The sequence below is a fragment of the Zalophus californianus genome, chromosome 2, assembly GCF_009762305.2.
Source record: "Zalophus californianus isolate mZalCal1 chromosome 2, mZalCal1.pri.v2, whole genome shotgun sequence".
Classification (NCBI taxonomy): domain Eukaryota; kingdom Metazoa; phylum Chordata; class Mammalia; order Carnivora; family Otariidae; genus Zalophus; species Zalophus californianus.
In genome coordinates this window covers 176984223-177011937 of record NC_045596.1, presented here as the reverse complement: position 1 = coordinate 177011937, position 27715 = coordinate 176984223, and the positions used below count along the sequence as shown (strand labels likewise).

The 27715-nt window shown below is 46.1% G+C and overlaps 1 protein-coding gene across 3 annotated transcripts in view; it reads right to left on the bottom strand.

The window, feature by feature from the left end:
* The window catches only part of MFHAS1 (malignant fibrous histiocytoma amplified sequence 1), a 99872-nt gene that overhangs the window by 6983 nt on the left and 65174 nt on the right, over nt 1-27715 (bottom strand). Inside the window, exons 2-3 of one of the 3 annotated variants that reach the window (XR_003520771.2) lie at nt 5589-5715; nt 46-155 (exon numbers count right to left, since the gene is read on the bottom strand). Coding sequence is in view for 2 of the 3 variants with exons in the window: in XM_027598829.2 (XP_027454630.2) it covers nt 2942-2966; nt 5589-5715 (152 nt within the window). In the remaining variant the exon portion in view is untranslated. Of the gene's footprint in view, nt 1-45; nt 156-2810; nt 2967-5588; nt 5716-27715 lie in introns of those variants that run through there. The other 2 variants (XM_027598829.2, XM_027598828.2) reach the window with 2 other exon arrangements.

Below are 27715 nucleotides of genomic sequence, written 5' to 3'. Positions count from 1 at the left end.
GCCCTTATCTATTTAAGAAACCCTCTCTGCTTCCCAGAGACTTACCCTTAAAAATTGGTGCTCCTAAAGTCACAGATTGGGTACAGAAAAATGATGACATAGGGGAAAGAAGCACTATCTTTTCCACTTAATTTTCCAAGAAAGTATGGAGATACCTAAGCAGAGAGGAACAAATTCTAATATCAGTGTGGCTGACGGGGCACTAAATAATCCAACAGACACTATTTCTCCTGGCCCTTGAAAGCAGCAAGGCAATGAGCTGTCTCACTCCTTACAAAAAACACAGCAAATCAACGTGATACACTCCCTAGGCCACCTCCACATTGAGCTCCCTTTCTTCCGAAATACCATCCCCACTCATCGTGCTTTACAACTCTGCGGTCAGTAGAAGATTCTCCCATCGTTATAAAGCCAAATTCATGTTGCTCCATTGATTTCATAAAAAAAAAAAAAAAAAAAGAAAGAAAGAAAATGATCAAGTCCATACTAACTAATCTGAGTGCAGTCTAATGTATTTTGCTTGTTTATCTGATGAGATAAAGGGCATAGAGTCTCCATCCTACTTTTTATAAAAGGGCTGTTTCCATGGGTCTTAAATATCCTTATGTCATAACAATGGAACTGCCAAAATTCCTATGCGAGGTCTTCACTAGATCTTTGGGACTACTTATAAACAGTAAGAAGCTGGAATTTACCAGGGTCTTGCTTGAATGGGAATGCTACAGTATGTACACAATGACCCCACTTTAAAAGGTAGTTCTGAAACGCAGTGTCTCGGCCCGGCCTTTCATCCTTAGTTGTACTTTCTGGAAAAGGAGAAAGCTTATTAGCTCAACAATTTTCAAACCAGCCCGTGTTTTCCAATTCGGTGACACACGAATTGCCCCGATCCAGACTGACTTCTATGGTCGTGTCCACCACTCCACGTGCAGTGCACACAGGCGTGGGGTCACCGCCGGAAAAATGGGCAGCTGGTAAGAGATAAAAATGCTACAGTCCCATTTCCTGTACGTCCAAGGGTAAGTCCATTAAGAAACTGCACGGAAGAATGTGGATTGCATTTCAGTATGCCTTAAGGTAAAACATTTTTAGATGCTAACCTATTAGATTCTGTCTCCTAGATGAAAATCAGGAGATAACCTGGGTCATCTGGCAGAGCCTATACATTACTTGGTATAGGCAGGGTTGTTCTAAACCTCTCTGGAAACGAGAGAGAGGAATGTTCTACAGGTACCTAAAAATAAAAAGCAAACAGTGAGCTGCCCCTTGCCTAAAGAAGTTCACACTTCCCTTCTGAACTGGAATTTTAAGTGTCTCGATGTGCGGGGCAGGCTGGATAGAGGCAGGAATTCACAAACAAAATTTTTAAAAATAAACTTAAAAGGAATCTACTTTCTCCTTCCTTTCCCCACTGAAAGGATATTTTTGCCTCTTGTGACTTGTAACGTCCAAGACTCAGTATCCCTTTCATGTCTAGGCATCAGGTAGGCAGACCATTCAGAATTTCTGAAGGATGAGTATGTGAGGTGTTGGATGGGGTGACTCACTAGATGGCGAGAACCCGTTCACAATGTACCATATATCAAATCACCACGATGAACGTTTCAAATATCTTACAATTTTATTTGTCAATTAAACTTCACTAAAGCTGAGAAAAAAAAAAGATCACTGGTTGCCAGGGGTTGAGGAGGGAGGGAAGAATGATACAGATGGAGCGCAGAGGACTTTTAGGGCATTGGAAATATCGGTTTTGATACGATAATGGTGGATACACAAACCCATGGAACGGACAGCACCAAGCATGGACCCCGATGTAAACCGTGGACTTTGGATGACAAAGACGTGTCAGTGTGGGCTCATCCACTGTGACAAATGTGCCGCTCTGCTGGGGGGGACGTCGATGTGGGGGAAGCCGTGGTGTGTGGGGGTGCAGGGGACACGGGATCTCCCTGTACCTTCTGCTCAGTTCTCTTGTGAACCTCAAACTGCTCTACAAAATAAAGTTTATGTTTTTAAAAAATGCTACCTATACTAAAAAAGGGAAATGGTCTGAAGGAGGCTACTCTCCCTGCAAGCAGCTCTACTTCACCCCTGCTGTCCAACGGTGGGCTGGCAGCAGGGTGGGGGCACGTGATTCACTGCCTTTGGACTGATTCAGGCCAACAAGAACACTTTATAAGAATTGCTTTGAAACTCACAAATCTGCTTAATACCAACACACCAGGTTGCAAAGCCATTCCTGAAAGTGACACGAAAAAATTTCTTGACTGCACGGAATGAGGTGTTGCGTTAGACAGAAGCCGCTGCAAATGGGCACACATTTCCTTTAGGAGTGATGAAAACGTTCTACAATTAGACCGTGGTGATGGCTGTGTACCACACAGTAATATGTCAATAATCACCGCATTATTTAAAAAACGTACCAGACAGAACCCACATACCCTTAAGGAGGTCAGAATTTTTCAGAGCAACCTAGCAAATGTGCTACGAGGTGAAGTTTCACCTCATCTCAAAAGCAAATATCCTTGAAAATCAGCCCAGGAGAGCCAAAGTCTGAAGATGACTCATATTTCTATCTGGTAGTCAGCAAAGAGGACAAGAAGCCACTCAGCTCCTCAGTTATCCCCTTGGAGGGTGAGGCAGAGGGGAGGCATCTCATTCATATGACCGCTTCCCAATGGAAAGTTGGTGGCGACCCGAATCGCCAATCGCCAAAACAAATGATGAAAGGAAGTCGTCTTTTTTTAAAAAATCACTACCTACTCTTTATTCTCTGTCTCTCCCCATAGGGAAATAAAACATAGAAAATTTTTAAAATGAGAAATAGAGAAGCTTGGAATTGATATGGGAGATCCAATCAAATAACAGTCGTTGATGGTTTTTCTTTATAAAGCACATGGCAGCATCATTATTTTATACATGGTCAGAGGCAGGCTTCAAGTTAAATGACAAGTCTCTGATTTGACCTGTAAAGGAGAGGAGTAAGCTGGTTAAAGAGCTTGGATTGTCTTTTCAAAAACCACTATGAGATCTAGATCAATGACATAGGAGTGGAGGGTGATGATTCTGATAGGTCTGGGAAGAGTTTTCTGGCTGAGGCCTGTTGTCCTGGCATAATTAAGAGTGCTCCTGTCACCCTCAACCCTTTCCTGATTTGAGCAATAAAATCCTGATCCACGTAGCATGGATCAGCGTTGCCTTGGTGCTGACGACTGGTTACTGACCCGAGAGAGGCTCTGTAGCCAAGGATAAAGCCTACTGGCGAGGGAGCCCACCCTTCGAGTCAGGGATGGGGACCCCAGTGATCAGAAAGGCCAGCACGCACACATTAGAATCAGCACGGGGACGACTGTTTTGCAGACTAGCACCTGGCCCTTCCCCCTGGAAATTCTGATATACATGCCTGATTCAGAAAGACGGATCTCCACCATCCACCCGCATTTTATGGGATGACCAAGAAATAAGAAATCACTCGGCCACGACTTGCTGAAGTTAACTTGGCTGGAGTTGCAAAGCCAGTGCAGTAATAGCCCAAGACTCCCAAGTTCTCCTGCCTGCTGGCAGCCCCAAGTCTGATTGTCAGGGTCAGACCCAAGTTGTGACCCCATGACAACCACTTCTCATGACAGTGTTCCTCCTCAGTCCCCGGAATTTCCTACTTGTAATACCCTGTCATTGGCGTGTCAATCACCCCTCCGCTGGGCAGGGCCAGACCTGCATGTATATGTTTGCTTTCACGGATATTCCTTCATTTAGAACTGAGACTTCACTCCAAACCTGCTGTCCATTGTATGAGACTTAAAAAAAAAAAAAAAAAAAAAAAATCCATTTTGAAATAAGACTACTCACATAACTAGGTCAAAAACAGTTTGTTCCCTAAAGGTATTCTCTCCAGCATCTAGACGTTGGGAGGTTTTACGGCTCTGATTACCCAAGACCTTAAAGCTGCCTATTCAGGTAGGTAGAATAAAGTGTGAGAGACAGAGGGGCTGACAGCATTTTCTCCAGGCTGGTGTAAATGTCCTTCTGTGGCAGTACAGGGAGAAGCCCATGGGAAAACACGGATAAAGCTGGCTCAGTGCCATGGTCGTTTCTCGTACAAAGGGATATGTTAACTTCTACCTCTATCTCGCCTCTGAAATGCCACGTGGCTATGGCAAAACAAGAGGTTAACGTCTCTGCTGGCTCAGGAAAATCTACACCAGTGCAAAGCGTATTGCAAACTGTTGCCCTCCATGTCACAAGCCTGCGACTTCTGTAAATCCCCTCAGGCTCTTCCTACGTGTGTCTGAAAGAAAGGGACCCATGTATGCCAAAGGACAATCACATTGCTGTCGTTTGATATGTTTGGGACAGGGGATGCTCAGGTTAATAGGTTACTATGTAATCCTAAGAAGAGCTTCGTGATTTCACAATGTCTTAGGGGCACATTAGTGATGAATTAGACCATGTGCAGCAGGTTTGCTAAAACAGCATTCTGCTTATATAGCCTGAGCTAAGAGTTTCCCTTGGGCATTCAGTGATATTTTCCAGCAAAGATGACGAATTAACGATGTTCTAATGAGTCACCCGCTTTGGACAAAGGGGCGGCCCTCTTCCGCAGCTGCTAAGGAATGAGCGCCCACTGAACCCCTCGCTCTGCAGACAACACACCAAAGTCAGGAAAACGGACACTTCAGGGCAGAGGCACGAGCTCCATTCGGCACAGGGCTCTCTGGAACGTAGCCTCACGGCAAGTTTCTCAACATGAGGAGGACGGGTCACCATTTTCAAATGCAAACTTCAGAAGCGCCCTATAAAAAGCTTATATATATGGAAAAAAAATTCTATGTGGTCAACTAGAAAGAAAAATGAAAGTCTGCTGTCTGAACACTGCTGTACAAATCACGTCACCATCCCCCAGATAACGAGATCGGCTCCCAGAAGACTGCGGCTGCCACTTTTCAAGATTTGAGGTGAAAAGGTATTTCATCTCAGTTTAGGAGTGGCCTGTTTGGTTCCTAATACTACAAAAAGAGACAAACAAAAACCCAACCCAGGATGAGTCTGATGTATAATACTACTGTAGCTAAGTTAGCTCACGCACGTACATTCTCTGGGGGAAGGTGGGAGTTTCCTTCCGCACAGCCGCTGATTACTAAGGACTGAGAATCAGAGACCTACAAAGAAAAATAATCTACAGATTTTCTGTAGGCTTTTCTCATTTAATGGGCCCTCACTGTTCTCACTATCCACAAAAAAAAAAAAAATGCTCTTTTTGGATGCATATACCTGCAAATATACTAAAAGTCAATTAATTACATACTTTAAATGAGTGAACTGTATTGTATGTGAATGATAGATGGCTCAATAAAGCTGCTAAACATTCCTTTATCAGCAAAGCAAAAAAAAAAAAAAAATCACAAACAAGAAAAAAAATTCCTAGTTTGCTACATAAGCCATGGGCGTCTATGTCACCTAGGTATCTAGGTCTGCCCTGAGAGAGTCTTCGAGGTTTGCCAAAAGGTACTTTAACCTGGCTTTTTGTTGTCACAACTACTGAGGCAGGATGAGGAGTGAGGGGCAGTGGTACCACGTCTGGAACTCACTTAGAACAGGGGCTGATCACAGTCGGTGTAGGTGGGTAAACCAAGGCAACATTCACTCGCTCGCTGCCGTTCTTAGGGCAAATGATTTCTGCCACTCCTTCTGGTCTGGGCTGACTCAGCAACTCCCCTGCAGGAAGAGAGAGAAAATGCATTCATGAGATGTACCTTACGAATGGGACCATTTCACAGAGTAATACAGCGCTCGGGGGTGGGGGAAGCAGGGGGGAGGGCAGGTAGTGAGGAAGTAAAGGGTCTCCAGGCAATGGAGTCAGAGAACAAATACGCACCCAGAATCACAAGACTGGCCCCGCTCCCACTCCACTGCCTAAATTCTCATCTGCGTCACCATGGAGAACATTCTCGTGGTTATGGCAAAAAGGCCATCATTCCAGACAAAGACAGCCTCCACTAGCATTTTCCTCACCTTCCTTTTCACAGACTGACTCTGGAGATCTTTATCTAGATGTCGCAGCGAATTGAGCGAGGATCCCTAGAGCCCAGAGAAGCAAGGGCTGCCAAGGTGTCCGTAATTAGCATTCGGGGGCAGATGGGATTCGGGCAGACTGTAGCAGCCTTTCAACAAAGCCCTGCAGAAATGATCTCGAAATGCAGCCGACTAAAGGTGTTACCAGCTTCACCCTGGCAAGAGGATGTCCTAGGTAGGTATGTGTGAGGATTTGAAAGCACCAGCATAATACTATGTTATGAGTAATGGGGGCTAGTAAAAACAGACAATTAACTTAATGGATTACCACAATACCCAAGGGAAATCTGCATGCTCTGCACAGCCCGGATATAATCGCTCTCCAACTAGATCATTAAATCCCTAAGAGCAGTGATGACTTCCATTCTTTCGTCTCCCCTCCGCCTCGTCTACTTATGGGCAGTGGCCTGCCCTCTCTCTCTTCTCATGGCTAGCACGGTGCTCTCGCTCAGAGAAAATGCAATAACTAGCTGCTAGCTGAGGATGGTACCTGTTATTGCCTAAATCCCCTTACTTTAAACCTAGAAGTTAAATAGACCAAACCAAGGACACGAAATGGATACCAACTAGAAAGAGCTGCTACTGAAAATAAAACATCAACTCTTTGGCAGCCATCACTGGTATAATGGATCTGAGATTCTAGTGATCCTGAAGTTAAGCCAACAAAGGATAATAAAAAAATCCTTTGCCTCAAAATACCCTATTTCTAAAGGCCTCATCTTCAGCAGAACTCACAGTGATAAAGCATGGCCACGTGCCGGCCCTTGAACCAAGAGCTTTAAATGTACATCTCATTTCATCTGTGCGATGTCTCTGTGAGGGTTACCCTCATTTTACAAATGAGGAGGCTAACGGTCAGGGACGTTATGTGGCGTACCCTGAGTCAAGGGCTAGCAAGTGGCAGACTCGGCATGTGACCTTGGGAAGTCATCTCTGGGGAGCTTACTCTTTGCCACCACCCTCCGAGACCTCCCAGAGTGGGAACTGCTTCTTTATGCCAGAACACATCTCCTTAGAAGAGAAATTTTAAAACACTATTTTTAAATAATAAACTAAGCATTGACATATTTGTACTTTTATGATAGGCATGCATTTCCTGCTTTGAGCATTTTTATATGACTTTGGACAATATGAACTGAAGATAATTTGAAGTTCCTTAACCAAATTGCTGTCAACACCCAATTACTGCAAAGTTAATTTAGCATGACTAGCTTATACCACAGATACATGGGTATCAGAGCTACACTGTGACACCAGCTAGGAAAATATTCCAAAATATAAAAATGCAAGTTAAAAATGTAAACACTGAATGCTATCAAAGCAATAAAATGAACCAAAGTAATAATAGCACGTTAGAGCTGGATGAATAGTTGGAAGTCATCCGGCCCAAACACCACGTTCTAAGTCAGAAACTCTCTGAGTTTAACGGATTTGCTCCAAGTCCCACAGAGCTGTGCATCTTTGACCCAACCCAGCCACCACGTGACTAGGACTGCAAGAGGGTGCTCTGAACACCGCAGGCCTGGTAACACCCTGGTCCTGGACTGCTCTCCCCTGGTTCCTTACGGGATATTTTCCAATTTGCACTTTCTGTCCCAAGATTACCCCCAAGGCCTGAACACAGACTCAGCTTCTCCGGTTTCCCTTGAGAACGCTCTCCTGGTTGGAAGTTCACACGGGCCTCTCTCAGCTGCCCAAGTGCCCGGGGATCCAGCTGCAGATGCCAAGCCCCGACTCGGGCGCCCACCCCCAGCACAGGGGCTCTCTTGCTGGCTCTGCTGCAGGTTTCCAGAAGCAGCCAGAGCTGAAATAATCTGTAGTAGACTAGTAAGCATCTGTTATCAATTTTTATTAAACCAACAGCTGTAGTACAACCGGCCCCCCTCCCCCGATTCCTAGTATCCTACAGAACCAGGTAACCGGCTTTGTTTGGGTCCTCCTCCCAGCAGCGTGGCCAGCCGCAGAGGCAGCATGAAAGCTGGAGGTACCAAGAGGGCTCACGCATCCGAAAAATTCACTTGATGCTCCAGAAAACGGAGCACCGGGCTGCACGGTTCACAATCTGCAGCATGTCCATGCACTCCCACAGGCCACCGCGTGCTGTCGGGATTCCTCGGATGGAAGATTTGGCTAAGGTTTCTGAGAGAATAAGGAAAGTAGCTGCTGCTTCTCAAAAAAGGTACCACAAATACAAAAAGTGGTTCGTAACTAGTGTTGTCTACTAAAATAGAAGCTCATAGTCTCAAATTTCTTTAACACAAACTTGATTTTCAAACTAAAGGGCTCCATGCCTTCGGCTCAGGTCATGATCTCCAGGGCTGGGATGGAGCCCCACATCGGACTGCTGGCTCAGCTGGGAGTGTGCTTCTCCCTCTCCCTCAGCTGCTCCTCCCTGCTCATGCTTTCTCTGTCTCAGATGAATAAACAAAATCTTAAAAAAAAAAAAAAAAGCTAAACTAAAATACAGCCATTCGCCGAGTATCTAAATAGGGAGATCTTACTGCATGTATAAGGGGATGCAGGCGATACAGGAGTCTAAGGCAAGGCCTCTGATATGAAGGGTCCCAACATCAGAGAAAGTCAAATGTGCATAAAAAGAACTACAGTCCTGTGTGATAGGGGCCCCCAAGCAAAGTTACAAAATGTTAGAGGAGCAATGAGAAGGACAGACTACTGTTGATTTGCAGGACTGGAAAAGACCTCAAAGAGTGGAGGACACGATCTCAGAAGACACAGTAATATTCGTTACCATGCGCTCTACCTCATCATCATCCTGTTATATACATCAAAGTGAAGGACACACATTAACCCCAGAAGAGAAAACGATGATCACAGTAGCAGCTAACATTTATCGAGCATTTATTATGTGCTTATGCTATAAATGTATTATGTCACTTAGTTCTCATGACAACCCTATGAAGTAGGTATAGCTTTTATCCTCAGGAGAGTTAGGCTCAGGGTTAAGTACTCACCAACATTCATAAGGAAGGAGTGGCAGGGCCAAAATTTGGACCCAGGACTATGTGACTCCACTCTTTTTTTTTAATTAACATATAATGTATTATTTGTTTCAGGAGTGGAGGTCTGTGATTCATCAGTCTTACACAATACGCAGCGCTCACCATAGCACATACCCTCCCCAATGTCCATCACCCAGCCACCCCATCCCTCCCACCCCCCATCACTCCAGCAACACTCTGTTTCCTGAGATTAAGAGTCTCTTATGGTTTGTCTCCCTCTCTGGTTTCGTCTTGTTTCATTTTTCCCTCCCTTCCCATATGATCCTCTGTCTTGTTTCTCAAATTCCTCACATCAGTGAGATCATATGATAATTGTCTTTCTCTGATTGACTTATTTCACTTAGCATAATACCCTCTAGTTCCATCCATGTCTTGCAAATGGCAAGATTTCATCTTTTTGATGGCTGCATAATAGTCTGTTTATCTGACTCCACTCTTAACTGACAGGACACACTACTGTACTGTCCTGGGCAGGGATATCATGACGATTAAATGAGATAACATAAGAAGTACTAAACGTTGTATCTGGCATCTAGTAAATTCCTGACACTATTACTATAATGATGAAATTTTTTTGAAAAGCTTACTTTTCCAACTATATAAAAAATTCATTTACAAATATATGATTAGTAACCAGATTTTCTATAGCAAAGCAATACGCAAGGATTAGACCATACAGTATCTGCCTGCAAAACACCACGTCACCAGAGATTTGAAAACTTCAAATGAAAAAAAAATTAGATTTATTACACATCCGTTGTCACTAGCAAAAGCAAATAAGAAATAAATCCCAAAGTTGGTGGGAGTTGTAAAAAAAAAAAAAAAGCTACATTTACAGAAAATATGTTAGCAGTAAAGTGAGGACAGATATACATGTAACCTGGTATATTTCCATTTTCAGGAACTTGCCTCAAGGCCTTTCTCTCTGACAAAAATTATACAATGATTGCTCATAGCCACACTATTTACAAAACAGTGAAAACTTTGGTAACCCTCTCAAATGTCCGACAATGGGGAGACAATGAAAAACTATGACACACTAAGGAGGCGGGATCCTCTGCAGTCATTAAAAATTATGAGACTGACATTTCTGGGTGGCAGAGTCAACTTAAAAGTACATTCTAATTAGAAAGAGCAACTGACAAAGAACACAAATGAGTTTAGAGTGAAATGGGCCATTCAAGATGAAATGGTCCTGAGGTTATTTATTTATTATTATGTTTGAGTCAATAGTAAAACAAGACGAAAGCATGTTTCACAACTGAAGGGAAAGGCCAGCCGTAAATGCTAATGCTTTCTCTTCTCTCAGATTTTCTATTCGTGTGCAATAAGTGCCATCCGTCTTCCTGAAGAAGCAGAAATTTAGCCTCATGCACAGAACACTGCAATCACTAAGGTTGTATTAGGCTTTATCATGAAAAATTATTGAAAATTATGAAAATTATTGAAAATTATGAAAAACTTTTCTTAATTACTCCGGCTCGAGATTTCTGGCATTAAAAAGCTACCACATCAACTGTTTTCCCCCCCTCTGTGGAAGAACAGAACACTAAGTTTTATTATGATTTAAAAAAAAAAAAATCAACAGAAGATAAGTGGAAGGAACTCTTTTTCACCTTTTTCTACTAAGTATCAAATTCTCAAATATTGGGCACATTACTCAAAATACTACAAACTGATCATAGTAATGACTCAAACAACAATATTAAACGCCCCAAACACTTCTTTTCAGTGTAAATGAAACCCACTTCCTGATCCGGGATAAAGACCTAAGTTATGAACATCCCTCAAAACAAGCAGAGTGGTCTTAGGTATTAAAACAAACAGTGATATAGGTTCTGTTAAGTAAATTATCCGGATGTCTTCGGGGTGCCTTCAGCTCTACTATTCTAAAATTCACACCCCTCGCCCCTCCAAGTCCACTGCTGTATTTTAATGAAGTGCGACCAGAGTAGCAGCCATGAGATACACGAATGCATGGTTCCCACGTCTCCTCAGGGTAAAGGCAGCATCGTCTGAAACCAGTGAGCAGGAAGGTCCCCCACTTGGCAAGCCCACCAAGTTATCAGAGACAGCAAAGACCAGAGAACTCCACGGTCACTTTATATGGAAGAGGAGAGCCAGAAGGAGGTAAGAGGACACCTTGTCTTAAGACGAAATAAAGCCCAGAGAGTATATACACAGGAGAAGTAAACATTCAACATTAAAATGTTCAATTTAAAAACATGCCATCATGCACACTTACGAGTGTGAGAAGAGGCAGACGAGATCCCCCAATACCTGCTGGTTCCACATAACCAGCCATTTGTAGACTTGGCTGCCATTTCAGAGGAGGGTCCCCCTACGCCTGCACCCCCTCCCACCACGGTGCCTCCCTCAGGGCCACGGCTGGGCGCCTCCTGATTGGCCGTGGCTCAGAAGAAATAAAATAAATACACCAGGTTGTGTGTTTTGGTAGTCTTTAAAAGAAATTCCATTTTGTTAAGCAGCTTTGGTCTCAGCCCTTTGATTATGAATTCTTTTGGCGGGGTGGGGAGGGGGCATGAGAAAGTGACGTGCAGGAAGGAGCGTAGCAAGTCCTTGTAAAGAGCAGAAACATGCGGGTCTTCCATTTCGGAGCCCAGAACCGTGCCCATCTCTGGCAGTCGTCTATCTCGTAGTCCTCTTCTTCAGGACAGGGTATGGTGCCGGCCCCTGGAACCATAGGCCAGACGAAGCCGGCAGGCTGGCACCTATCCTCTGGGTGCTGACAAAATTCCCTGGGAAGCTGTGTGGGGGTGGGGGGAGCATGCTGTCAAGCTCACTCAGAGGCTGGCGGGGGGGGGGGGGGGCACTGGCTGGAGTCCTTGGAAAGCTCCCTCTGTGGGTGCCGCTGAATTCATGGGAAAGCCGGCTGGGACACCCCCCAAAACTCCCCAGAAGGTGCCCACTGAGCTTGCCCGGAAACCGGCTGGGGTACCCAGAGGTTCAGCAGGAATCTTCCTGCTGGGTCACTGGAAGTCAGCTGCAATACCTGCAGACATTGTCCAGCACTTGGCTACATGTACTTCTTGAGAGTTCTGGGACTCCGAAAAGGCTCCCCAAAGCCACAGGGATGCTGCATTCTTCCTGTGAGCAGAGTCTGCTTTTGGCTCAATTAGTTCCTCTTGGAAATGAGTCAATGAGAGGACCACTTAATAACTGGATACATCTTAAGGTATGAATTCCAAAGGCAACTGCAAAAACTCACACCACCAGAAATTATGAACTTCTCATAAAACTGTGTTTTCATTTTCACCATATAGCCCTGCGATTCTTCAAAATGTAGGAATCTACTGAGTTCTGGGCAATTTAACAATGTGAAGACATTTCTGTCTCCAGCCATTTGTTGAATTCTCAAGACGAGTTTTGATTCTGAAAGCTGGGATTTCTTTTTTAAAAAAATATTCAAATGGCCTCCTATGCCTTGATGCTTTGGGGACAATTTGCGAAGTCTTATCAGTAAGAGTACACTCTACAAGCCAAACAGAAGCAGGTCAACTGGGGTTCTTGGACATGCCCTTGAACTAAAGGTGCAACTCAGTTCCTAAATTCAGCGAGTTTTCAGGACCTGCTCATCAGACTGCACTAAACAAACTAAATTTCAACACGTTGCTTCAACTTCTCCCCAACATCCTCCAAGGTGGTGGTGGTGGTGACAGTTACATGCAGAAGAAGAAACAGAGATCACACTCTTGATTACTTCTGTGACTCACACAATGATTCTAACCTGTGAAGTCCTTAAACTCTCCTAAGGAATAACAGAAGCCAAGCCAAGCAGGAACCCCACACTGGGCACAAATGACTGATACCTTTAATTTTTCCTTTTATGAAAGGTGCTCCGTCTGGAGTGGGCAAACTCAGCTTTTCCTTGTTTGGCCCAATTCCCAAGAGATGAGTGTCCTAATAGTAATGTCTGCTTACTAATTACATAAAGCTTTGTTTGTTTGTTTGTTTGAAGGACAGAAGGAGTGACTAGTATCTCGGGCATGCTTCGCCAAGAGGGGCTGCATTCAGCCCCTCCCTGATGGAGAAGTATTCCGCTCTCTTCTGGATCAAGAGTTGTGACCTAAGATCACAGTACCCCTTCCAAAGCATTTGACCAGAGTTCAACCAGAAGGAAAAAAAACCTGCTAACGCGATTTCTTTTCAAACCTCCGCCTGAATTTTGTCACTTCCTTCACATTACAAGCTCACACTTCCTTGTCCTCAAGTCTGTTTTCCTTTTTTGTTTTTTTATTCACATACATCCAATCCTCTGTAGCCTTCTTTCCTACCACTTCCTCATGCTTGGCTTGCTGCAATCGCCTTGCCTACAGCCCCCTCTTTCTATCACCTAGAGCGGATTTAGAGCCCCATACTCCCCTCCTCCAGGCTGCTGTTGTGCCTAGACTCCGCACCTGCTGAAAAGCGTCAGGGTCTCTGAATCTACAGAGTCTCCTTCCCCCAGTATTTGTCACCGCACTGGGACAAGACACCAGGCAGAAGTTTCATGAGGATTCCACTTTAAAGTGTGAGGTTCCAGCAGACACAAGATAAATATTCCTGGGGGCCAGAATAAACATCCAGGACAGCAGGTGAACCTGGCTGTGGTGGTATTTATTACACGGAGGAGAAATGACTCCAGGGAAGTTGCAGAAGTTCAGGAGCCTACTAGAAAGGGTTTTGCCTTTGGATCTAAAAGAGTGAACCCAGCAAAATAAAAGATTATATATCAAAGTTCTTTACACTTTCTGGTCTGGGAGTCTTTATCAGGCCCAGATTAGCCCAGATAATATACAAAGTGCAATAACACAAAAACAAGATATCCTATCTTTATTTAGATTATATACAAGATTTCTCTAGAATGTCTAAAAATGAAGCCCCATGCATCCTAGAAGGGCAGAACCATGAGGCACCACTGTTAACTTAGATGAGGTGGTTTTCTGACAGGAAAGCATTCGGACCATGGCAAGCACATTTTAAAAAACTCACTACCCACAGGAAGTGCCAAGGGCAGGTCCAGAAAGTGTTGACAAATGCATGCAGGTAAATCAACAATGGACACACTGTGAAAAAGTAAAGCTTCCAGAGTTGAAGTTACAGAGGACAGCTAAGGCCCGCTACAGCACTGTTCTCTTAGTAGCAACAACAAACATGAAGTGAATGAATCCATTCCATACACACACAAATCCCACCGGAGTTGTGATCTGAAGGTAACCCGTCGGCTGCTGGCTCAGCCAAGCTGTCGGTGATGGCCCCACGTATACATGTGTCCCTCAGAAAATGCCCACGAGGACTTACACCGCCCTGTCCTCACTGACCCTCAGAAGGTCTGCCAGGGTCTGACCCAAATCAAAGCCGGTCCGGGCCTCTTCCACCACTGACTCAACTTGCCTCTCCTCAGACGCAGGTGCCTGCCACTTGGCTCCATTTTCATTGCTAAGGGTTTATATAAATACAAATCCACCCAAGAAAGGAAAAATATTTCCCTTTTTCCTGCTCTGGATAAAGTTCCAACAGACTTGGCTAAGGATTAGACATGCTTCACAGATCAAAGACTGTGTGGGGGAAGGTGGGGGGGGGAAGCAGAGCCCAAACCCAACTCGGCCCTCCCTCTCTCAAAAGGCAAGTGAGGATTATAAAAAGCCCACAATGCTGGCCTGAAGTGCCTTCAAAAGGTTACCCTTTATTTGGATAGCCTGTCACCCACTTCTTAGTGGAAACGGTTCCAGGCTCAGAGAAGTGAACGCAGACAGCATGAAAGCATTCCTACTACAACTGTCTCTCTCCAACCGTAGCTTTCCTTTCAACTGTAAATGGGAGGAACTTTTCTGATTTGAACTGAAATTTGAAACACTGGCCCAACAGCCTTATCAAAATCGACCTGATTCAGAAGTGCTAGGATGATCAGAAGCCATAGATTTGCTTGTCTCCTAACAGGGAAGATGACAAGATTTCTACATGTTCATTTTTCTTGGGAGGAAAAAGGAGTGAATGTCAGCCTCGGTCGGGCAAGCCAAGGAGGGGCCTGGGAGACCAGAGAAACCCACAAACTTAAGTCTGGAAGGTGCCCTGAGATGGTCCAGCTTGCTTATTTTGCATATGGCTGATCTCTCCCAGACGCATAAACAAACCCTACAGGAGAACCTACAGCGGGGGGGGGGGTCCTCCCCCAACATGAGCTTCCCTTTACTTACCCCCCCTTGCCCGAGTCTCATTCCCAGAAGATCCAGACTGGACTTGGGGCCATTATAAACAACCAAGAAGCATCCATGATGATCTGAAAAGTATTAAATTGCATGAACGGTGGAAACCCAGAACTCCCTGGCCTCTCTAACCTCTTACAAGTTGCAATTACAAATAAGAAAGAATTCTTTATATTTCAGTGGCACCTCATCTTGAAGCAGACACAGCTGGCTTCCAGACTGAAAGCTAAATACAGATAGAGAAAGAAAAGAACATGATCGTGAAAGCATTAAGACCAATTACAACGTACGGGATCACCCAAACGGGCTTAGCTTCACGTGGGGCAAGGGCAGTACCGAGGAGGAGCCAGTTCTCCGAGCAGTTTGGTCTATGTGGAACCCGCCGCTCAACTAGGCCATCTGCCTTGCCTGGGTCTCCATTCACCTTGCCTCGAGCTTCTCACTGAGTATCGGACCAAGATCCAACTACCTACTAAGCATGGTCACTTGGATACTGACACGTCCAAAATCAAACTCTTGGTTCCACCGGCCCTACCTCCCCAAAGTTACTCCTCTCCAAGTCCTCCCCACGTCCGTAAGTGTCCACTCCGTTCTTCCAGCTACTTTGGACAGAAAACGTAGAGCGGCCCTGACCCTCCTTTTCCCGCACGCCCACACCCACATCCCCCAGCATCAGCACATCCTGCTGCTCTATTTCAATCCCACCCAACCTATCTGACCCCTTGATCAGCTCCCTTGCCCACCCCACCATCAACCTGGACTACCGTGGTGCCCTTCTAGCCCACCTCTGGCCTCCACGGTCCATTTCCCCACTAAAGCCAGAGGGGTTCTTTTAGAATGCAGATCAGGTCATGTCACTCTACTCAGAACCCTCACTGGGAACAAAGTTCTACAAGGTCCCATGTGATCTGCTCCCGTCTACTTCCTGCCCTTGTGCTTTCATCCTGCTCCCTGTTCTGACCACTCTGCTCCCCACCCTCCCCTCGTCCCCCATACATGCTTCATTCAGGTCTCTGCTCCACTATCACCAACTCAAAAAAAAATCTCCCTGACCACCTGGTATGAAATGGCATCCCCACCTCCCCGTCCCTCCACATTCCATTTCCTGATTTATTTTTCTCCGTAAGATTTCTGTCCACCTGACACAGATGGTGTGTCTCTTGTTAGACCATGTAAGCTCCACAAGGGTGGAGATTTTCCTTCCTCACTGTTGGATCCCAAGCATCCAGAACAGTGCCTGGTGCACAGGAGGCCCTCGGGACATGGTGAAAACCTGAATCAATCAATGGCGGAATCCACAGATTGAGGGCACATACAAGGCAGCCTCTCAAGTTCCCTCAGGTCTCTGGTTCCAAATCTGACACTGGTCAGTGCACAGTCAAGCCCTTAAGGCCGAAGTCTACAGCCTCTCCTTCCAAAGGGTATACAAATGCCCAGCCAGGGCCGGTTGCCAAACATCCCCCCACACGCGCACCACGGCCAGGGGCAACAACCAAGAAGGGCCCTGGGAAATCACCCTGCTTTTCTGTCTTACTTGATTCTGCTATCTTTTTCAAACTGAAAAGCCATGACAAAGTCAAAATCCACTTGGGGAGATTCTAATGCCAAAATCTTAAAATATTTTCTAAATGTTAAGGATGACACTGTTCAGAGACACTTTAGGGAAACCTGTAAGTGTAGCTAAAAACGCCCTCTTCTGAACTGCAGCTGAAAATGGGTTATTTTGAGAGTAGTAGGGATGAGCGGGGGAGACAGGAGGGAGCAGAGGTACCACAAATTATTTAGTGCTCTGGATGTGGGGTAGGGGAGACTCCAGCTGAAATAAGCTCTTAGCGCCCCGCTTCTTTTCCCAGTCATATGGTTTCCTCTCATACAGGCTCTGAGCAGCACCCTGCTGGGTTTTCCAGGGGACGCTGCTCCGCAGATCTCTGGAGTTCCTTCTCTTCCCCAGGCTTCTGTCCTGCTAACTCTAAAGCTCTAGTTCCCTTGGGCTCCTTCACTCAGGGAGCCGGCCAGGATGCCTTGGTGTACTCCCCACCCCGCAGCCGAGGGTGCTAAGCTGGGGCAGTTACGAGGCCCACTTCCTTTGTTCCCCATCGCTCAGGATCACTGTCCTTTGTTGCCTGATGCTCGGGGTCTTGAAAATCATCATTTTATACATGTTGCTGGTTTGTTTTGTTTTTTTCAGGTGCGACGGTAAATACAGTCTCTGTTGCTCTATCCTAGCTGAAAGTGAAGTGTGGCTACTGGATCTGAAGTACTTCCTGTACTGTGAGTGAAATCGTACCTTTCTAAATGGTTAACCTGTCATCAAGGTTAAAACCTTCAATGCTTCTAAAGACACTGAATCAAAAGACAAGTCACAGATGGGGAGAAAGTATTTGCAAAGGATGTAACTAATTTAAAGGACTTGTATCGAGAATATATAAAGAACAAAACTCAAAACTCAAAAAGAAAATAAAGAAACCCAGTTTTTAAAATGGGCAATAAATAAATAAATTAAATAGGGGCACCTGGGTGGCTCAGTTGGGTATGCATTTGCCTTCGGCTCGGGTCATGATCCCAGGGCCCTGGGATAGAGTCCCGCGTCAGGCTCAGGGGGGAGCCTGCTTCTCCCTCTCCCTCTGCCTGCCTCTCCCCCCTGCTTGTTTTCTCTTGCTCTTTCACTCTCAAATAAATAAAATATTTTAAAACAACAACAACAACATACCATCTAATACCTGATAATAATTGGTAGGTGACGCTACCCACCAACGGCTATAAAATTAGCAGGTCAAAGTAGTTAGAGATAATTGATGGTCGTAAACTTCTGAGGAGGACCAATAATACGGGACAACCAATGAGGGCTCCTACAGGACAAACATGCAAGAGCTGACACATAAGAGAAGTCAAGGGGTCAGACGCCCACGTGCCTCTAATCACCTAGAGACATGGAAGCTTGGCTTCTTTCTCCTCTCTTCCTCTTCCACTTCAGGAAACTGCTCTCTGCCTATTACAAGGTTAGGAGTATTATCACACAGAAGTGAGACTTATGCTTTCGTTCATCCAACGCTATTCCACCAAACTTCTAGGAGACAAGGCTAAGGGTAAAGACATTGGCTCCCGTTCAGTCTGGAAGCCCAGAGGAACCCAGTGGCTGGCTCACAAAAGCAGCTCAAAAGAGCACCCACTGTCTCTCCACTTGGACTGGAAATTATACCAGAAAAAGCACCCATAATGCCCTCCAGCATCTATGAGAAAATTTGTCCTGCTTTTCATGGGAGGAGAAAGCTCCTTTATTTCTGGAGCTGAGAAAGTATGCCAAATTATATCCAAACTCTAACTGAAGCCAAATTTGCATCAGCGGTTACCAGTCTAATAAAGCCATTTGAAACAAAAAAGGATAGGCAATTCCCAACCTACGAACATTTGACTTTCAAAAATAATCAGTGGCCTCATTCCTCTTAGCGGTGATGCCTTAATTTAATGATTCCAAAAAGCAAGCCTTCTCTTGCCCTGTCTCCTTGGTCCCAGCCCCAGCCTCACCGTAACCAGCCCAGCCCTCAGATGGGGGAGCTCTGGCCTTTCGTATCTTCATCCTCACTGTGGCCTCTGAGCCCTTATCTGATCCCTATGTCCTCACCCACACATTCCCCTAGGGACTGACAGTGCCAAGATATATGGCCATGAATACTCTTTCAGAATTTTGTAGGTTATATGGGTTTTGTGGTTCAGCCTGGAAGCCAAACCAGCACTCAGAGCACCGTCACTTCAGGACTGTGTCTTCCCCTTTAGAGTCAGTAGACGAAAAGGAATTTTGGAACACAGGCCTTTGTAGGGTACGGACAATCCACACAACCCAACAACAAACTCTGTCCTTCCACCCCACAGACCCATGAAAAGGGATTTCTGAGGAACAAGCAACATCACACATCTATAGGTCAACCGTAGGTGACGTTGGTCTTCTATAACTAGCTCATTGCTCCAGTGCATCCCCAGATTTTCTACAACACAAGAGCTACAGAGATTTCTAAATTTCCAAGAGACAGGGAAGGAGAATCAATGTGAGCATGAGTGCACTGACAAAGTCTGAGAAGTGGCCGTGCCACTTACCCACTGTGTGGCCTTGGGGAAGTTACCTAGCCTCTCTGAGCCTCCCTGCTCTCATCTGTGAAGTGTGGATAAGAAATGCCAAACATATACCTCATAGGAGTGCTAGAAGATGAAAGTGACCTAACCCTTTGCCTGGCACATGGTAGCAGCTCACTAAATGTTCATTTCTTCTTCATATCCTTGTTCATCTGAAACCAAAGTTCATGCAAAAGTAACTTCTGGAAAGAGATGGGCCTATCAGAGGAGCAATTGAAAAGGCCCGACTCTCCTATCACCTTCCCCCAAATCCCTGTTGCTACCATTATAGTATAGCCCACCTCCCAGGCAGCAGGCGCCCGCTAAAGAATATCTAGCACTTTTGTGCATTTCTGGAGGAAGAGTCAATGTGGACCCCTTCTTTGGAGAGAAATTTGGCATTCCACTTTGACGTATTTATTCTACAGCTATACCCACAAATGTCAAAGGATATAGTCCCAAGTATGTCTTCGGTATGGTTTCTAAAGTAAAAGACTGAAAACAACTCAAATGCTCATTGATAGAAGCCTGGTTAAATAAAAACAGCTTAGATAATGGAATATCATACAATCAATAAAAAAAAGAACCAGACAGCTCTATATGTGTCTGTATGTCCAGAGTGTATTTTTAACTTTAAAAAAAGGCCCAAAGCAGTGTTTTCCTTCTGCTACAATTTTGGAGGGTGGGGGGTGGAAACCTCTCTCTTCCCCTATTTATACATGCAAATATATATTTGTAAAAACACAGAGCATCTCTGAAAGGACGCCCAGGAATCCTGGCTGCCTCCAGCGGGGGGCAGGGAATGGATGGCCATGGACAAGAGAGAAGACTTTCTTTTCCCCATAGAGCCTTTTGTGCCTTTTGAAAGATACCCACCACTTACAGAGACGGCCTATTAAACATAAAACTTAAGTCGAGCCCTGGCGGACTCAGTCAGTAGAGTGTGTAACTCTTGATCTCGGGGTTGTGAGTTTGGGCCGCATGTCAGGCATAGAGATTACTTAAAAAAAAAAAGAAAAGAATATTTAAAACCAAAAAAAAAAAAAGATAAAACTTAAACTAATCTATCCCAGTGTAACTTTTTTCCTTTTTTCTCTTTAGAATAGCTTTCTTGTTTAAAGGCTTATTTATATTTATTATTTTAATTATAAAAAAGTTAACACGTGCTGGTTTTAACAAGTAATTAACACAAAACGTGTAAAGGAAAGCTGAGAATCCCTTTCCTCCCTTTTTCCCTCCCCAAGTATCCAGGTCCCCTTCCTTTTTTTTAGATTTTATTTATTTATTTATTTATTTAAGAGAGAGAAACAGCACGAGAGGGGAGGGGGTCAGAGGGAGAAGCAGGCTCCCTGCTGAGCCAGGAGCCCGATGCGGAACTCGATCCCGGGACTCCGGGACCATGACCTGAGCCGAAGGCAGTCGCTTAACCGACTGAGCCACCCAGGCGCCCCCCCAGGTCCCCTTCCTTGCCTCTGTCCTTGCTCAGCTCAGACATACTGAATGCTTATCTTACACACCAGGGATTTTCTTGGTTGATTTCTTTTCCATCAGGCAGAAGCATAAGTGCAACATTCTTTTCTTTCCTCTGACTGCATATTACCTGACAGAGGTGTCAGAGTGACAACTACATTTGTTCGCCATTTCTTCATTCATCTGATGTTAGTATCTTTCTCTTCCCTGGCCCTCATTCCCCTGCCCACACTCACACAATTTTACATAAATAGACTCATGTCACACAACCGTTTTTTAATGGGGCCCTTTTGTTTGGTTGCTTTTTGCCACCACCCTCCCCCCCCCCCCATTTCCTGAGCAATCTCATGTGCCCTTGGAGGGTGAATTTGCCGCCCACAGCCCTGCCCTGTGGTCCTCCTCAGGGAGCCCTCCCTGCCCCCTACCCATGCCCGCAACCTGCCCGCAACCTTCCCGCAACCTTCCCGCCGGGGGCGGGCGGACTCCTGCGCTGGTGGCGTCTCAGAGTCAGGGGTGCCCCGGGGCAAACTGCAGCCAGCGGGCCAGGCAGTGAAGCAAGGGGCTCTGGCCAAGTACTAAGCGTGATTCCAGACTCAGTGGACATGCCATTTGCGTCGTGGAATGAAACGATCTAAAAGGAGAAGCCACTGGAAGTTTTTCACAAACCCAGATCACACATCTAAGAAAAAATAGCACAAGTGACAGAGAAAAGCTCCTCCAGCAAGCAGAGGCTTCTACTTTCCGCATCCTTCCCTACCCCTCTTCCTTTACAAGCCAACAGAGATGAGAGAGCACGTGAGTCAGAAGGGGAAGGTATCTGGGTCTGGGTTACACAGCCGGTCTGAGCAGCTCCCTGCCTGGCCTCGGGGTGAGAGGGGGCAGCTGCCGGATGGAGCCAGAACGAAAGGCTGGGGGATTAGCGGCTTCTGTGCCCGGTTTACTGTGCCTCCGAGGCCACTGCAGCAGGTCAAAGAACGATGAGGAGGGAGTGGAAATGGAAGGTCACTTACTACTAAGCCCATTTCCACACTCCACTTCTCGGTTCTTGGATTTCATCGCAGCAAATTTCACGGAATGCAAGGAAATATGTAACCATCTTTGCTCAGCAAGGAAGGTGGTGTGCAAATGATCACCTCCCTCCCAAATACGCTTACAGGTGTTCTGTCCATGTAAGATGTTTACTGGTGCCAGGGGCTACGAAAATATAAACCAATCTCCACTGATTAAAAATATGATTTATGCCAGAGCTTTGCATTTTCTTTAAAAGAGGTGGGGGGGGGGCGCTTTTTAAAATCCTGACAACCAGCTCGTGATGTTGAAATCTCACTATGGCATTTCTACAAGGACTTGACCTAGATCAAAGAAATCCTCCTCGGGCCCCAAGCATGTGAAGATGTTAGTAGATATCACACAGGGTCTCAAGCCAGGTTTTCATAAAATCCTACTGATCTCAAGTCTACAGACAGCCCAGGGGCCTTAACAGTAACTTCAAAACGCATGCAAAAGACAGTTGGGTCTACCTAGCATCAGAGCACGGTGACTTCTCGGGATTGCACGGATTCACTTCACAAGAGCCCAGCATGAGGAGGAGGAGGGTGCAGTGCTGACCTCAGGGGCTGGCTCCCAGCTGCACCACCTCCCGGCAGTGGGGCCCTGAGCAAACGGCTTTAAGGACACTAAGCCGAGGTGTCCACGCCCACCTGAGAGAAGACACGGCATGCCTCGTAGGCCCGCCGTGAGGACTGAATGAGATCATACACACAGGGTCTAGCTGGAGGCTGGCTGCCTTTCCCAGGGCTCCTGAGGCCCCCCAGGGTCCCTGGCCTCTGCCCAGGGCCGGCCACAACCACCCCGTTCTGAAGAGTGGCAGCAACTCGCAGCCTGGTGAGAAAAGGTGAAGTAGGCGGATCAGATGGCTCCATGGGGAACTGGGAATTGGGGTGAGAGACAGAATTAGTGAGTGAAGCAGAGAGAGGTTGGGGCGGTCACCTGCATCACATGTCAGCTGCAGAGGAAGCTGGTCTGAGGGGAGAAAAAAATGGGGGCAAGTCCTTAGGGAGGGACAGGAGTTGGGAGGGAAACCAAGCTGGGGGACAGGGGACTGAAGGTGGGAGCAGGGGATCAAATCAGGGGACTGGAGATGGGAGTCAAGGTGACCGACAAGTTGAATGACAGGACCTGAGGGCTTATTAGACAGGGGATGTGGGACGGGGGACTCAGAGAGAGACTGGTACAGAGGGACAGAGCGACACACACCAGTCCCAAGTTCCAAGTCACATAAGGAAAGCTTGGACTTGTTTCCTCTCCTTAGATTCTGAGGATCGCTCTAACTCTTGACATAATCCTGCTTTTCATCCCTTAAATTAATTTGCAAGCGCTGACTGGAACATAATAATTAATAAACAGCTTTTATTGAGTATAACCATTTCTTTCATTAACTACAAAGTATTATTTTCAACTAATTACAAAGCTCTCATGAGTTATTATAAAAACAACTTTTGAAGATTTGGCTTTATGAGTAACAAGGTATTTCTCTATATCTAGGAAGATGCTTTGCGAAAGCCCAGTGAGCATCACTACGGGAAAGGAGAGAGCAAGCATGACACTGAGACCTGGGTTCTACTCCCAGGGTGGCACTGACTCCTGCAAGTTCCTGGCAAACCCTGACTCTTCTGGGCCCCAGTCCTTCAGTTGCAAAAGGAAGAAGCTGAACTGGTTTATCTTCAGGGTCTGTTCAGCTTAAAATAGTCTGTTCCAGCTTAAAATACTGTGAAAATGTATTTTCTACTAAATCTTCTAGGTTTCTCAAGTTAGACTCCTCGCAAATTCAGCATGAAGTAGAACAATCTCTTAAATAGGCCAAACAAACATGGCCTGGGCTCTCCCCAGCCACCCTCTCATTGCTTCCCTACTTTACCCCCCTCGTGCTTTGATGCAAGGGACCGCATCCCACTGGTACCCAGAAGGATGGTATGTGTGGCTCTGTCTCACACTCAGCACACAGAACAGTCAGGGCCCCAAGAAAAGATATGATATGGCCAGTAAGGCCTTCTTCTCAGATATTCATCTGTCTCCCTAGGCTTCAAAGAACTCAGCCACCCTATATATATAGGAGTTTGAGTGCTCACAGAAAAGGCCTGTTACTCTTCTCTATCATGGCAAAGTTCCCTAGAGTGAAAAAAAAAAATCATAAACCATACAAAAAGAGCAAGATTTAATTTTCTATATAAATAAAAGTGCTTTTCATTCCCCACTTAGTAAAAACCAGTAGCTTCCAGGAGCTCACAGTTGCGTGCATTTAGCCAGACCTAAGTATTTCCATCTGTGCAGCTCTGTGCTCACCGGCCTGTCCACAAGGTAGACCTGCTGACCAACGAGGTGGCCCCATCCCACCCAGGCTACACACTTCCTGAGAAGAGACTGGTGAGCAGACAGGCAAACCTCACAGATGAGGCTTCCCTCTCCAGGGGCTCTGCAGGGATGGGAATGCCGTGAGGTCAACCTCTGCTCACCTTCATTCAATTGACATCTGTTGGAAATGCAGGCCTGGCTCCCTCCTAACCCAGCACATGGGTGACCCTGCAGTCACTGTCCACTGGGACAGGGAAAATGCCTCCCCTCCCAATTGGCCCCCCAAAAATTCAAGTCTCCCTTAAAGAAGGACCACTGCAGGCCATTTCAGAGTCCTTTGGTCCTGGCGGAGGCCAAGGCCCTGGCTCAGGCAGAGTGCTAAGCTGGAGGTGTGCAGACCCCAAAAGCTGAAACTTCAAGGACAAGGGTTCTCTCTCTCTCTCTCTCTCACACACACACACACCCCTTCCTGCTCCATCAGAAGTGGAATATAATTCTTGCCAGTATGTATTTTAAGGCAACTCATATAATACAGGATCCCAACCACTCAGGTTCAGATCATCTGTAAGAGACAAAATTGTTTGTGATCAAGATGGATTTAGCCATCAGAGGCCAGAATGAGGGAGAGCATCCGTCGGTCCTAGAGTTCAAGGAAAGAAAATGGATCAGAGACCAGGCAAGCAAGCTGGAGGCAGGGCTCCAAGGAACCCGGGAATGAGGCATTCACAGCAAGGAGACCCTTTAGAAAGCCCTGTCAGAGATCTGTCCCAGCCCACATTGAGTATTTCCAGGTTCCCAGCCTAGTCACCCTGGGGACCAGCTTTCACCTGGGAAAAGAAGACGGGAGTAGCCAAGCCAAGGGCAATCTCGACTATCCTGAGATTCTGTAAAACAAGGAACTATCCCCACCAAAGTTTAAAGGGATAGAAGAATGTTATTTGTTTGCTAGGGCTGCCATAATAAAATGTCACAGACTGGGCAGCTTAAAGAACAGGAAGTGGTTTTCTCACAATGCTGGAGGCTAGAAGTCTGAGATGGAAGTGTCAACAGGGATGGTTTCTCCCTGAAGCTTCGGTCCTGGGCTCATAGATGGCCATCTTGTTCTCTCCCTGCTCTCCCTGTGCCCTCATGTGGTCTTCCTTCTGTTTGTGTCTGGGTCCTAAGCTCATCTTTTTTTTTTTTTTTTTTTTTTTACGATTTTGTTTATTTATTTGAGAGAGAGCAAGAGAGAGCGTGCATGAGCAGGGGGGTGGGGGGGGCAAAGGGAGAGGGAGAAGCAGACTCCCTGCTGAGTGGGGAACCCGATGCGGGGCTCGATCCCAGGACCCCGGGATCATGACCTAAGCCGAAGGCAGACGCTTAACTGACTGAGCCACCCAGGCGCCCCTAATTTCATCTTCTTATGAGGACACCAGTCATATTGGGTTAGGGCCTTCCCTCATGACCTCATTTAATTTTAATCTCCTTTTTAAAGACCCTATCTCTGGGATGCCTGGATGGCTCAGTCAATTAAGCGACCAACTCCTGATTTCCGCTCAGGTCGTGATCTCAAGGTGGTGAGATCGAGCCCCGCAATGGGCTCCACGTTCAGTCTAAATTAAAAATAAATAAATAAATAAAAGGAAAATCTTAAAAAAGATCCTATCTCCATATAGAGTCACATTCTGGGGTGCTGGAGGCTAGGACTTCAACATATGAATTTTTGGGGGGGAGTCACATTCAGCCCATAACGAAGACTAAATAAGAACGTCTTCAAAATGCTAGGTTTCTTTTGTGACCAAAGAGGCTGACTCTTAATCCTCTTCTTTGGTTCCTGGAGAATGTATAAATTATAGCTTGTATAATTGGAGGAGGCTCAGACCCAGAAGGAGTCTAAGATACCAACTGGCTGGACAGCTGTACCCAAGGGGTTCTGATAATGCACTGATGTCAACTTCCTATCAACTTCCTTCCTTTACATTTAACACATATTCATTGTTTAAAAATAAATAAATAAATTCCGGGCCTTGCCCCTGGCCCAGGCACCTGCTGGGGGCACCCGCAGCTCGAGCACCCCAGCCTAGAAGGAAGCCAGAAGCAGCGGAAGTGTGCAGGGTTTGTAACGCTGGTGCCAGCCAGCCCCCAGCCCAGCTGTCGGAGGAGCCCGTGGGAGCCCCTGCCATGCAGCCCATCCCGGTGGCGGACGAGGAGGACACAGGGCTGGAGGACCCTGAGGAGAGGATCCGGGGCAGCTCCTGCCCCCTCCCGGCCTGCCCGGCTCGGCGCTGTCAGCCGCCAGCCTGGGCAGCCTCCTGCTCACCCTCCGCTGCTTGCGCATCCAAGTCCCCTGCCGGGGGTCTTTCAAAAGGACGCCCACCTGGGGCCCCTCTGCCCTGCCCCTCCATCAGACCCATGCTCATGAGGAAGGGCTTAGGTCCCTTCTTTATGGGAACCATTTCATACTAATGTCAGGTACGGAATAAACTCAAGGAAACCTCCCCCCCCAACCCCCAAAACAAATCTCACTGGGAATTAACAATATAAAGTGAAAAATAAATGTCCCTCTTTCTCCTGACTGCTGGTCGGTTCCACAGAGGTAACTACAGATGATCCAGAACTTACAATGGTGCGAAAGCCATATGCATCTGGTGGAAACCACACTTCGAATTTTGAATCTGGATCTTTCCCCAGGCTGGCGACCTGCGGTGTGATCTGCTCTCGGGAGGCTAGGCCCTGGCAGTGAGCTGTAGCTCCCAGTCAGCCACGTGATCACGAGGGTAAACAACCCACACACCCGAACAACCGCTCTGTACCCACACACGCAATCTGCTTTCCACCTTTAATAGTCAATCAGTTACACGAGGTATCTAACTTTCTTATAAATTAGGAATTGTGTTAGATGATTCTGCCCAACTGTAGGCTAATGTGAGAGTTCGGAGCATGTTTCAGGTCGGCTGGGCTAAGCTATGATGTTCGGGAGGTTAGGTGTACTGAATGCATTTTCAACTTACGATAAGGTTTATCAGGACATATGACGGATTTATGAGGACATAACCCCACTGTAAGTCGAGGAAGATCGTACTGTTATCCAGTTCTCAAGTACCTTCCAGAAATATCGTATGCAAACTCAGATTGTGTGTGTATGTGTGTATGTGAGAGAGAAAGAGAGAAAGAGAGAGTGCCACACTTCTAGCTGCCTGCCTAATATTCCTTCTCCTCTTCTTCCATAATCACAGAACCCTTCATTACATGTGAGGAAAAAAACATGTGCCTAATTAAAATTCTTACCTTCGCAGATTCCCTTAAAGATCTAGAGAGCCGTGGAATAGTTCTAACCAACAAAACGTAAGCAGAAGTCTGCTGAGGATTTCTGGAAACATTCTGACTTTTATGATACAGATGTCTTCCCTTTCTCCTACTTTTCTCCTTATGTCTTTTTCCCACCTGGAAATCCAGATATGGGGCTTGGTAGAGCAAAGCCATCTTGCTGTGATGAAGGGAAAAAAATAT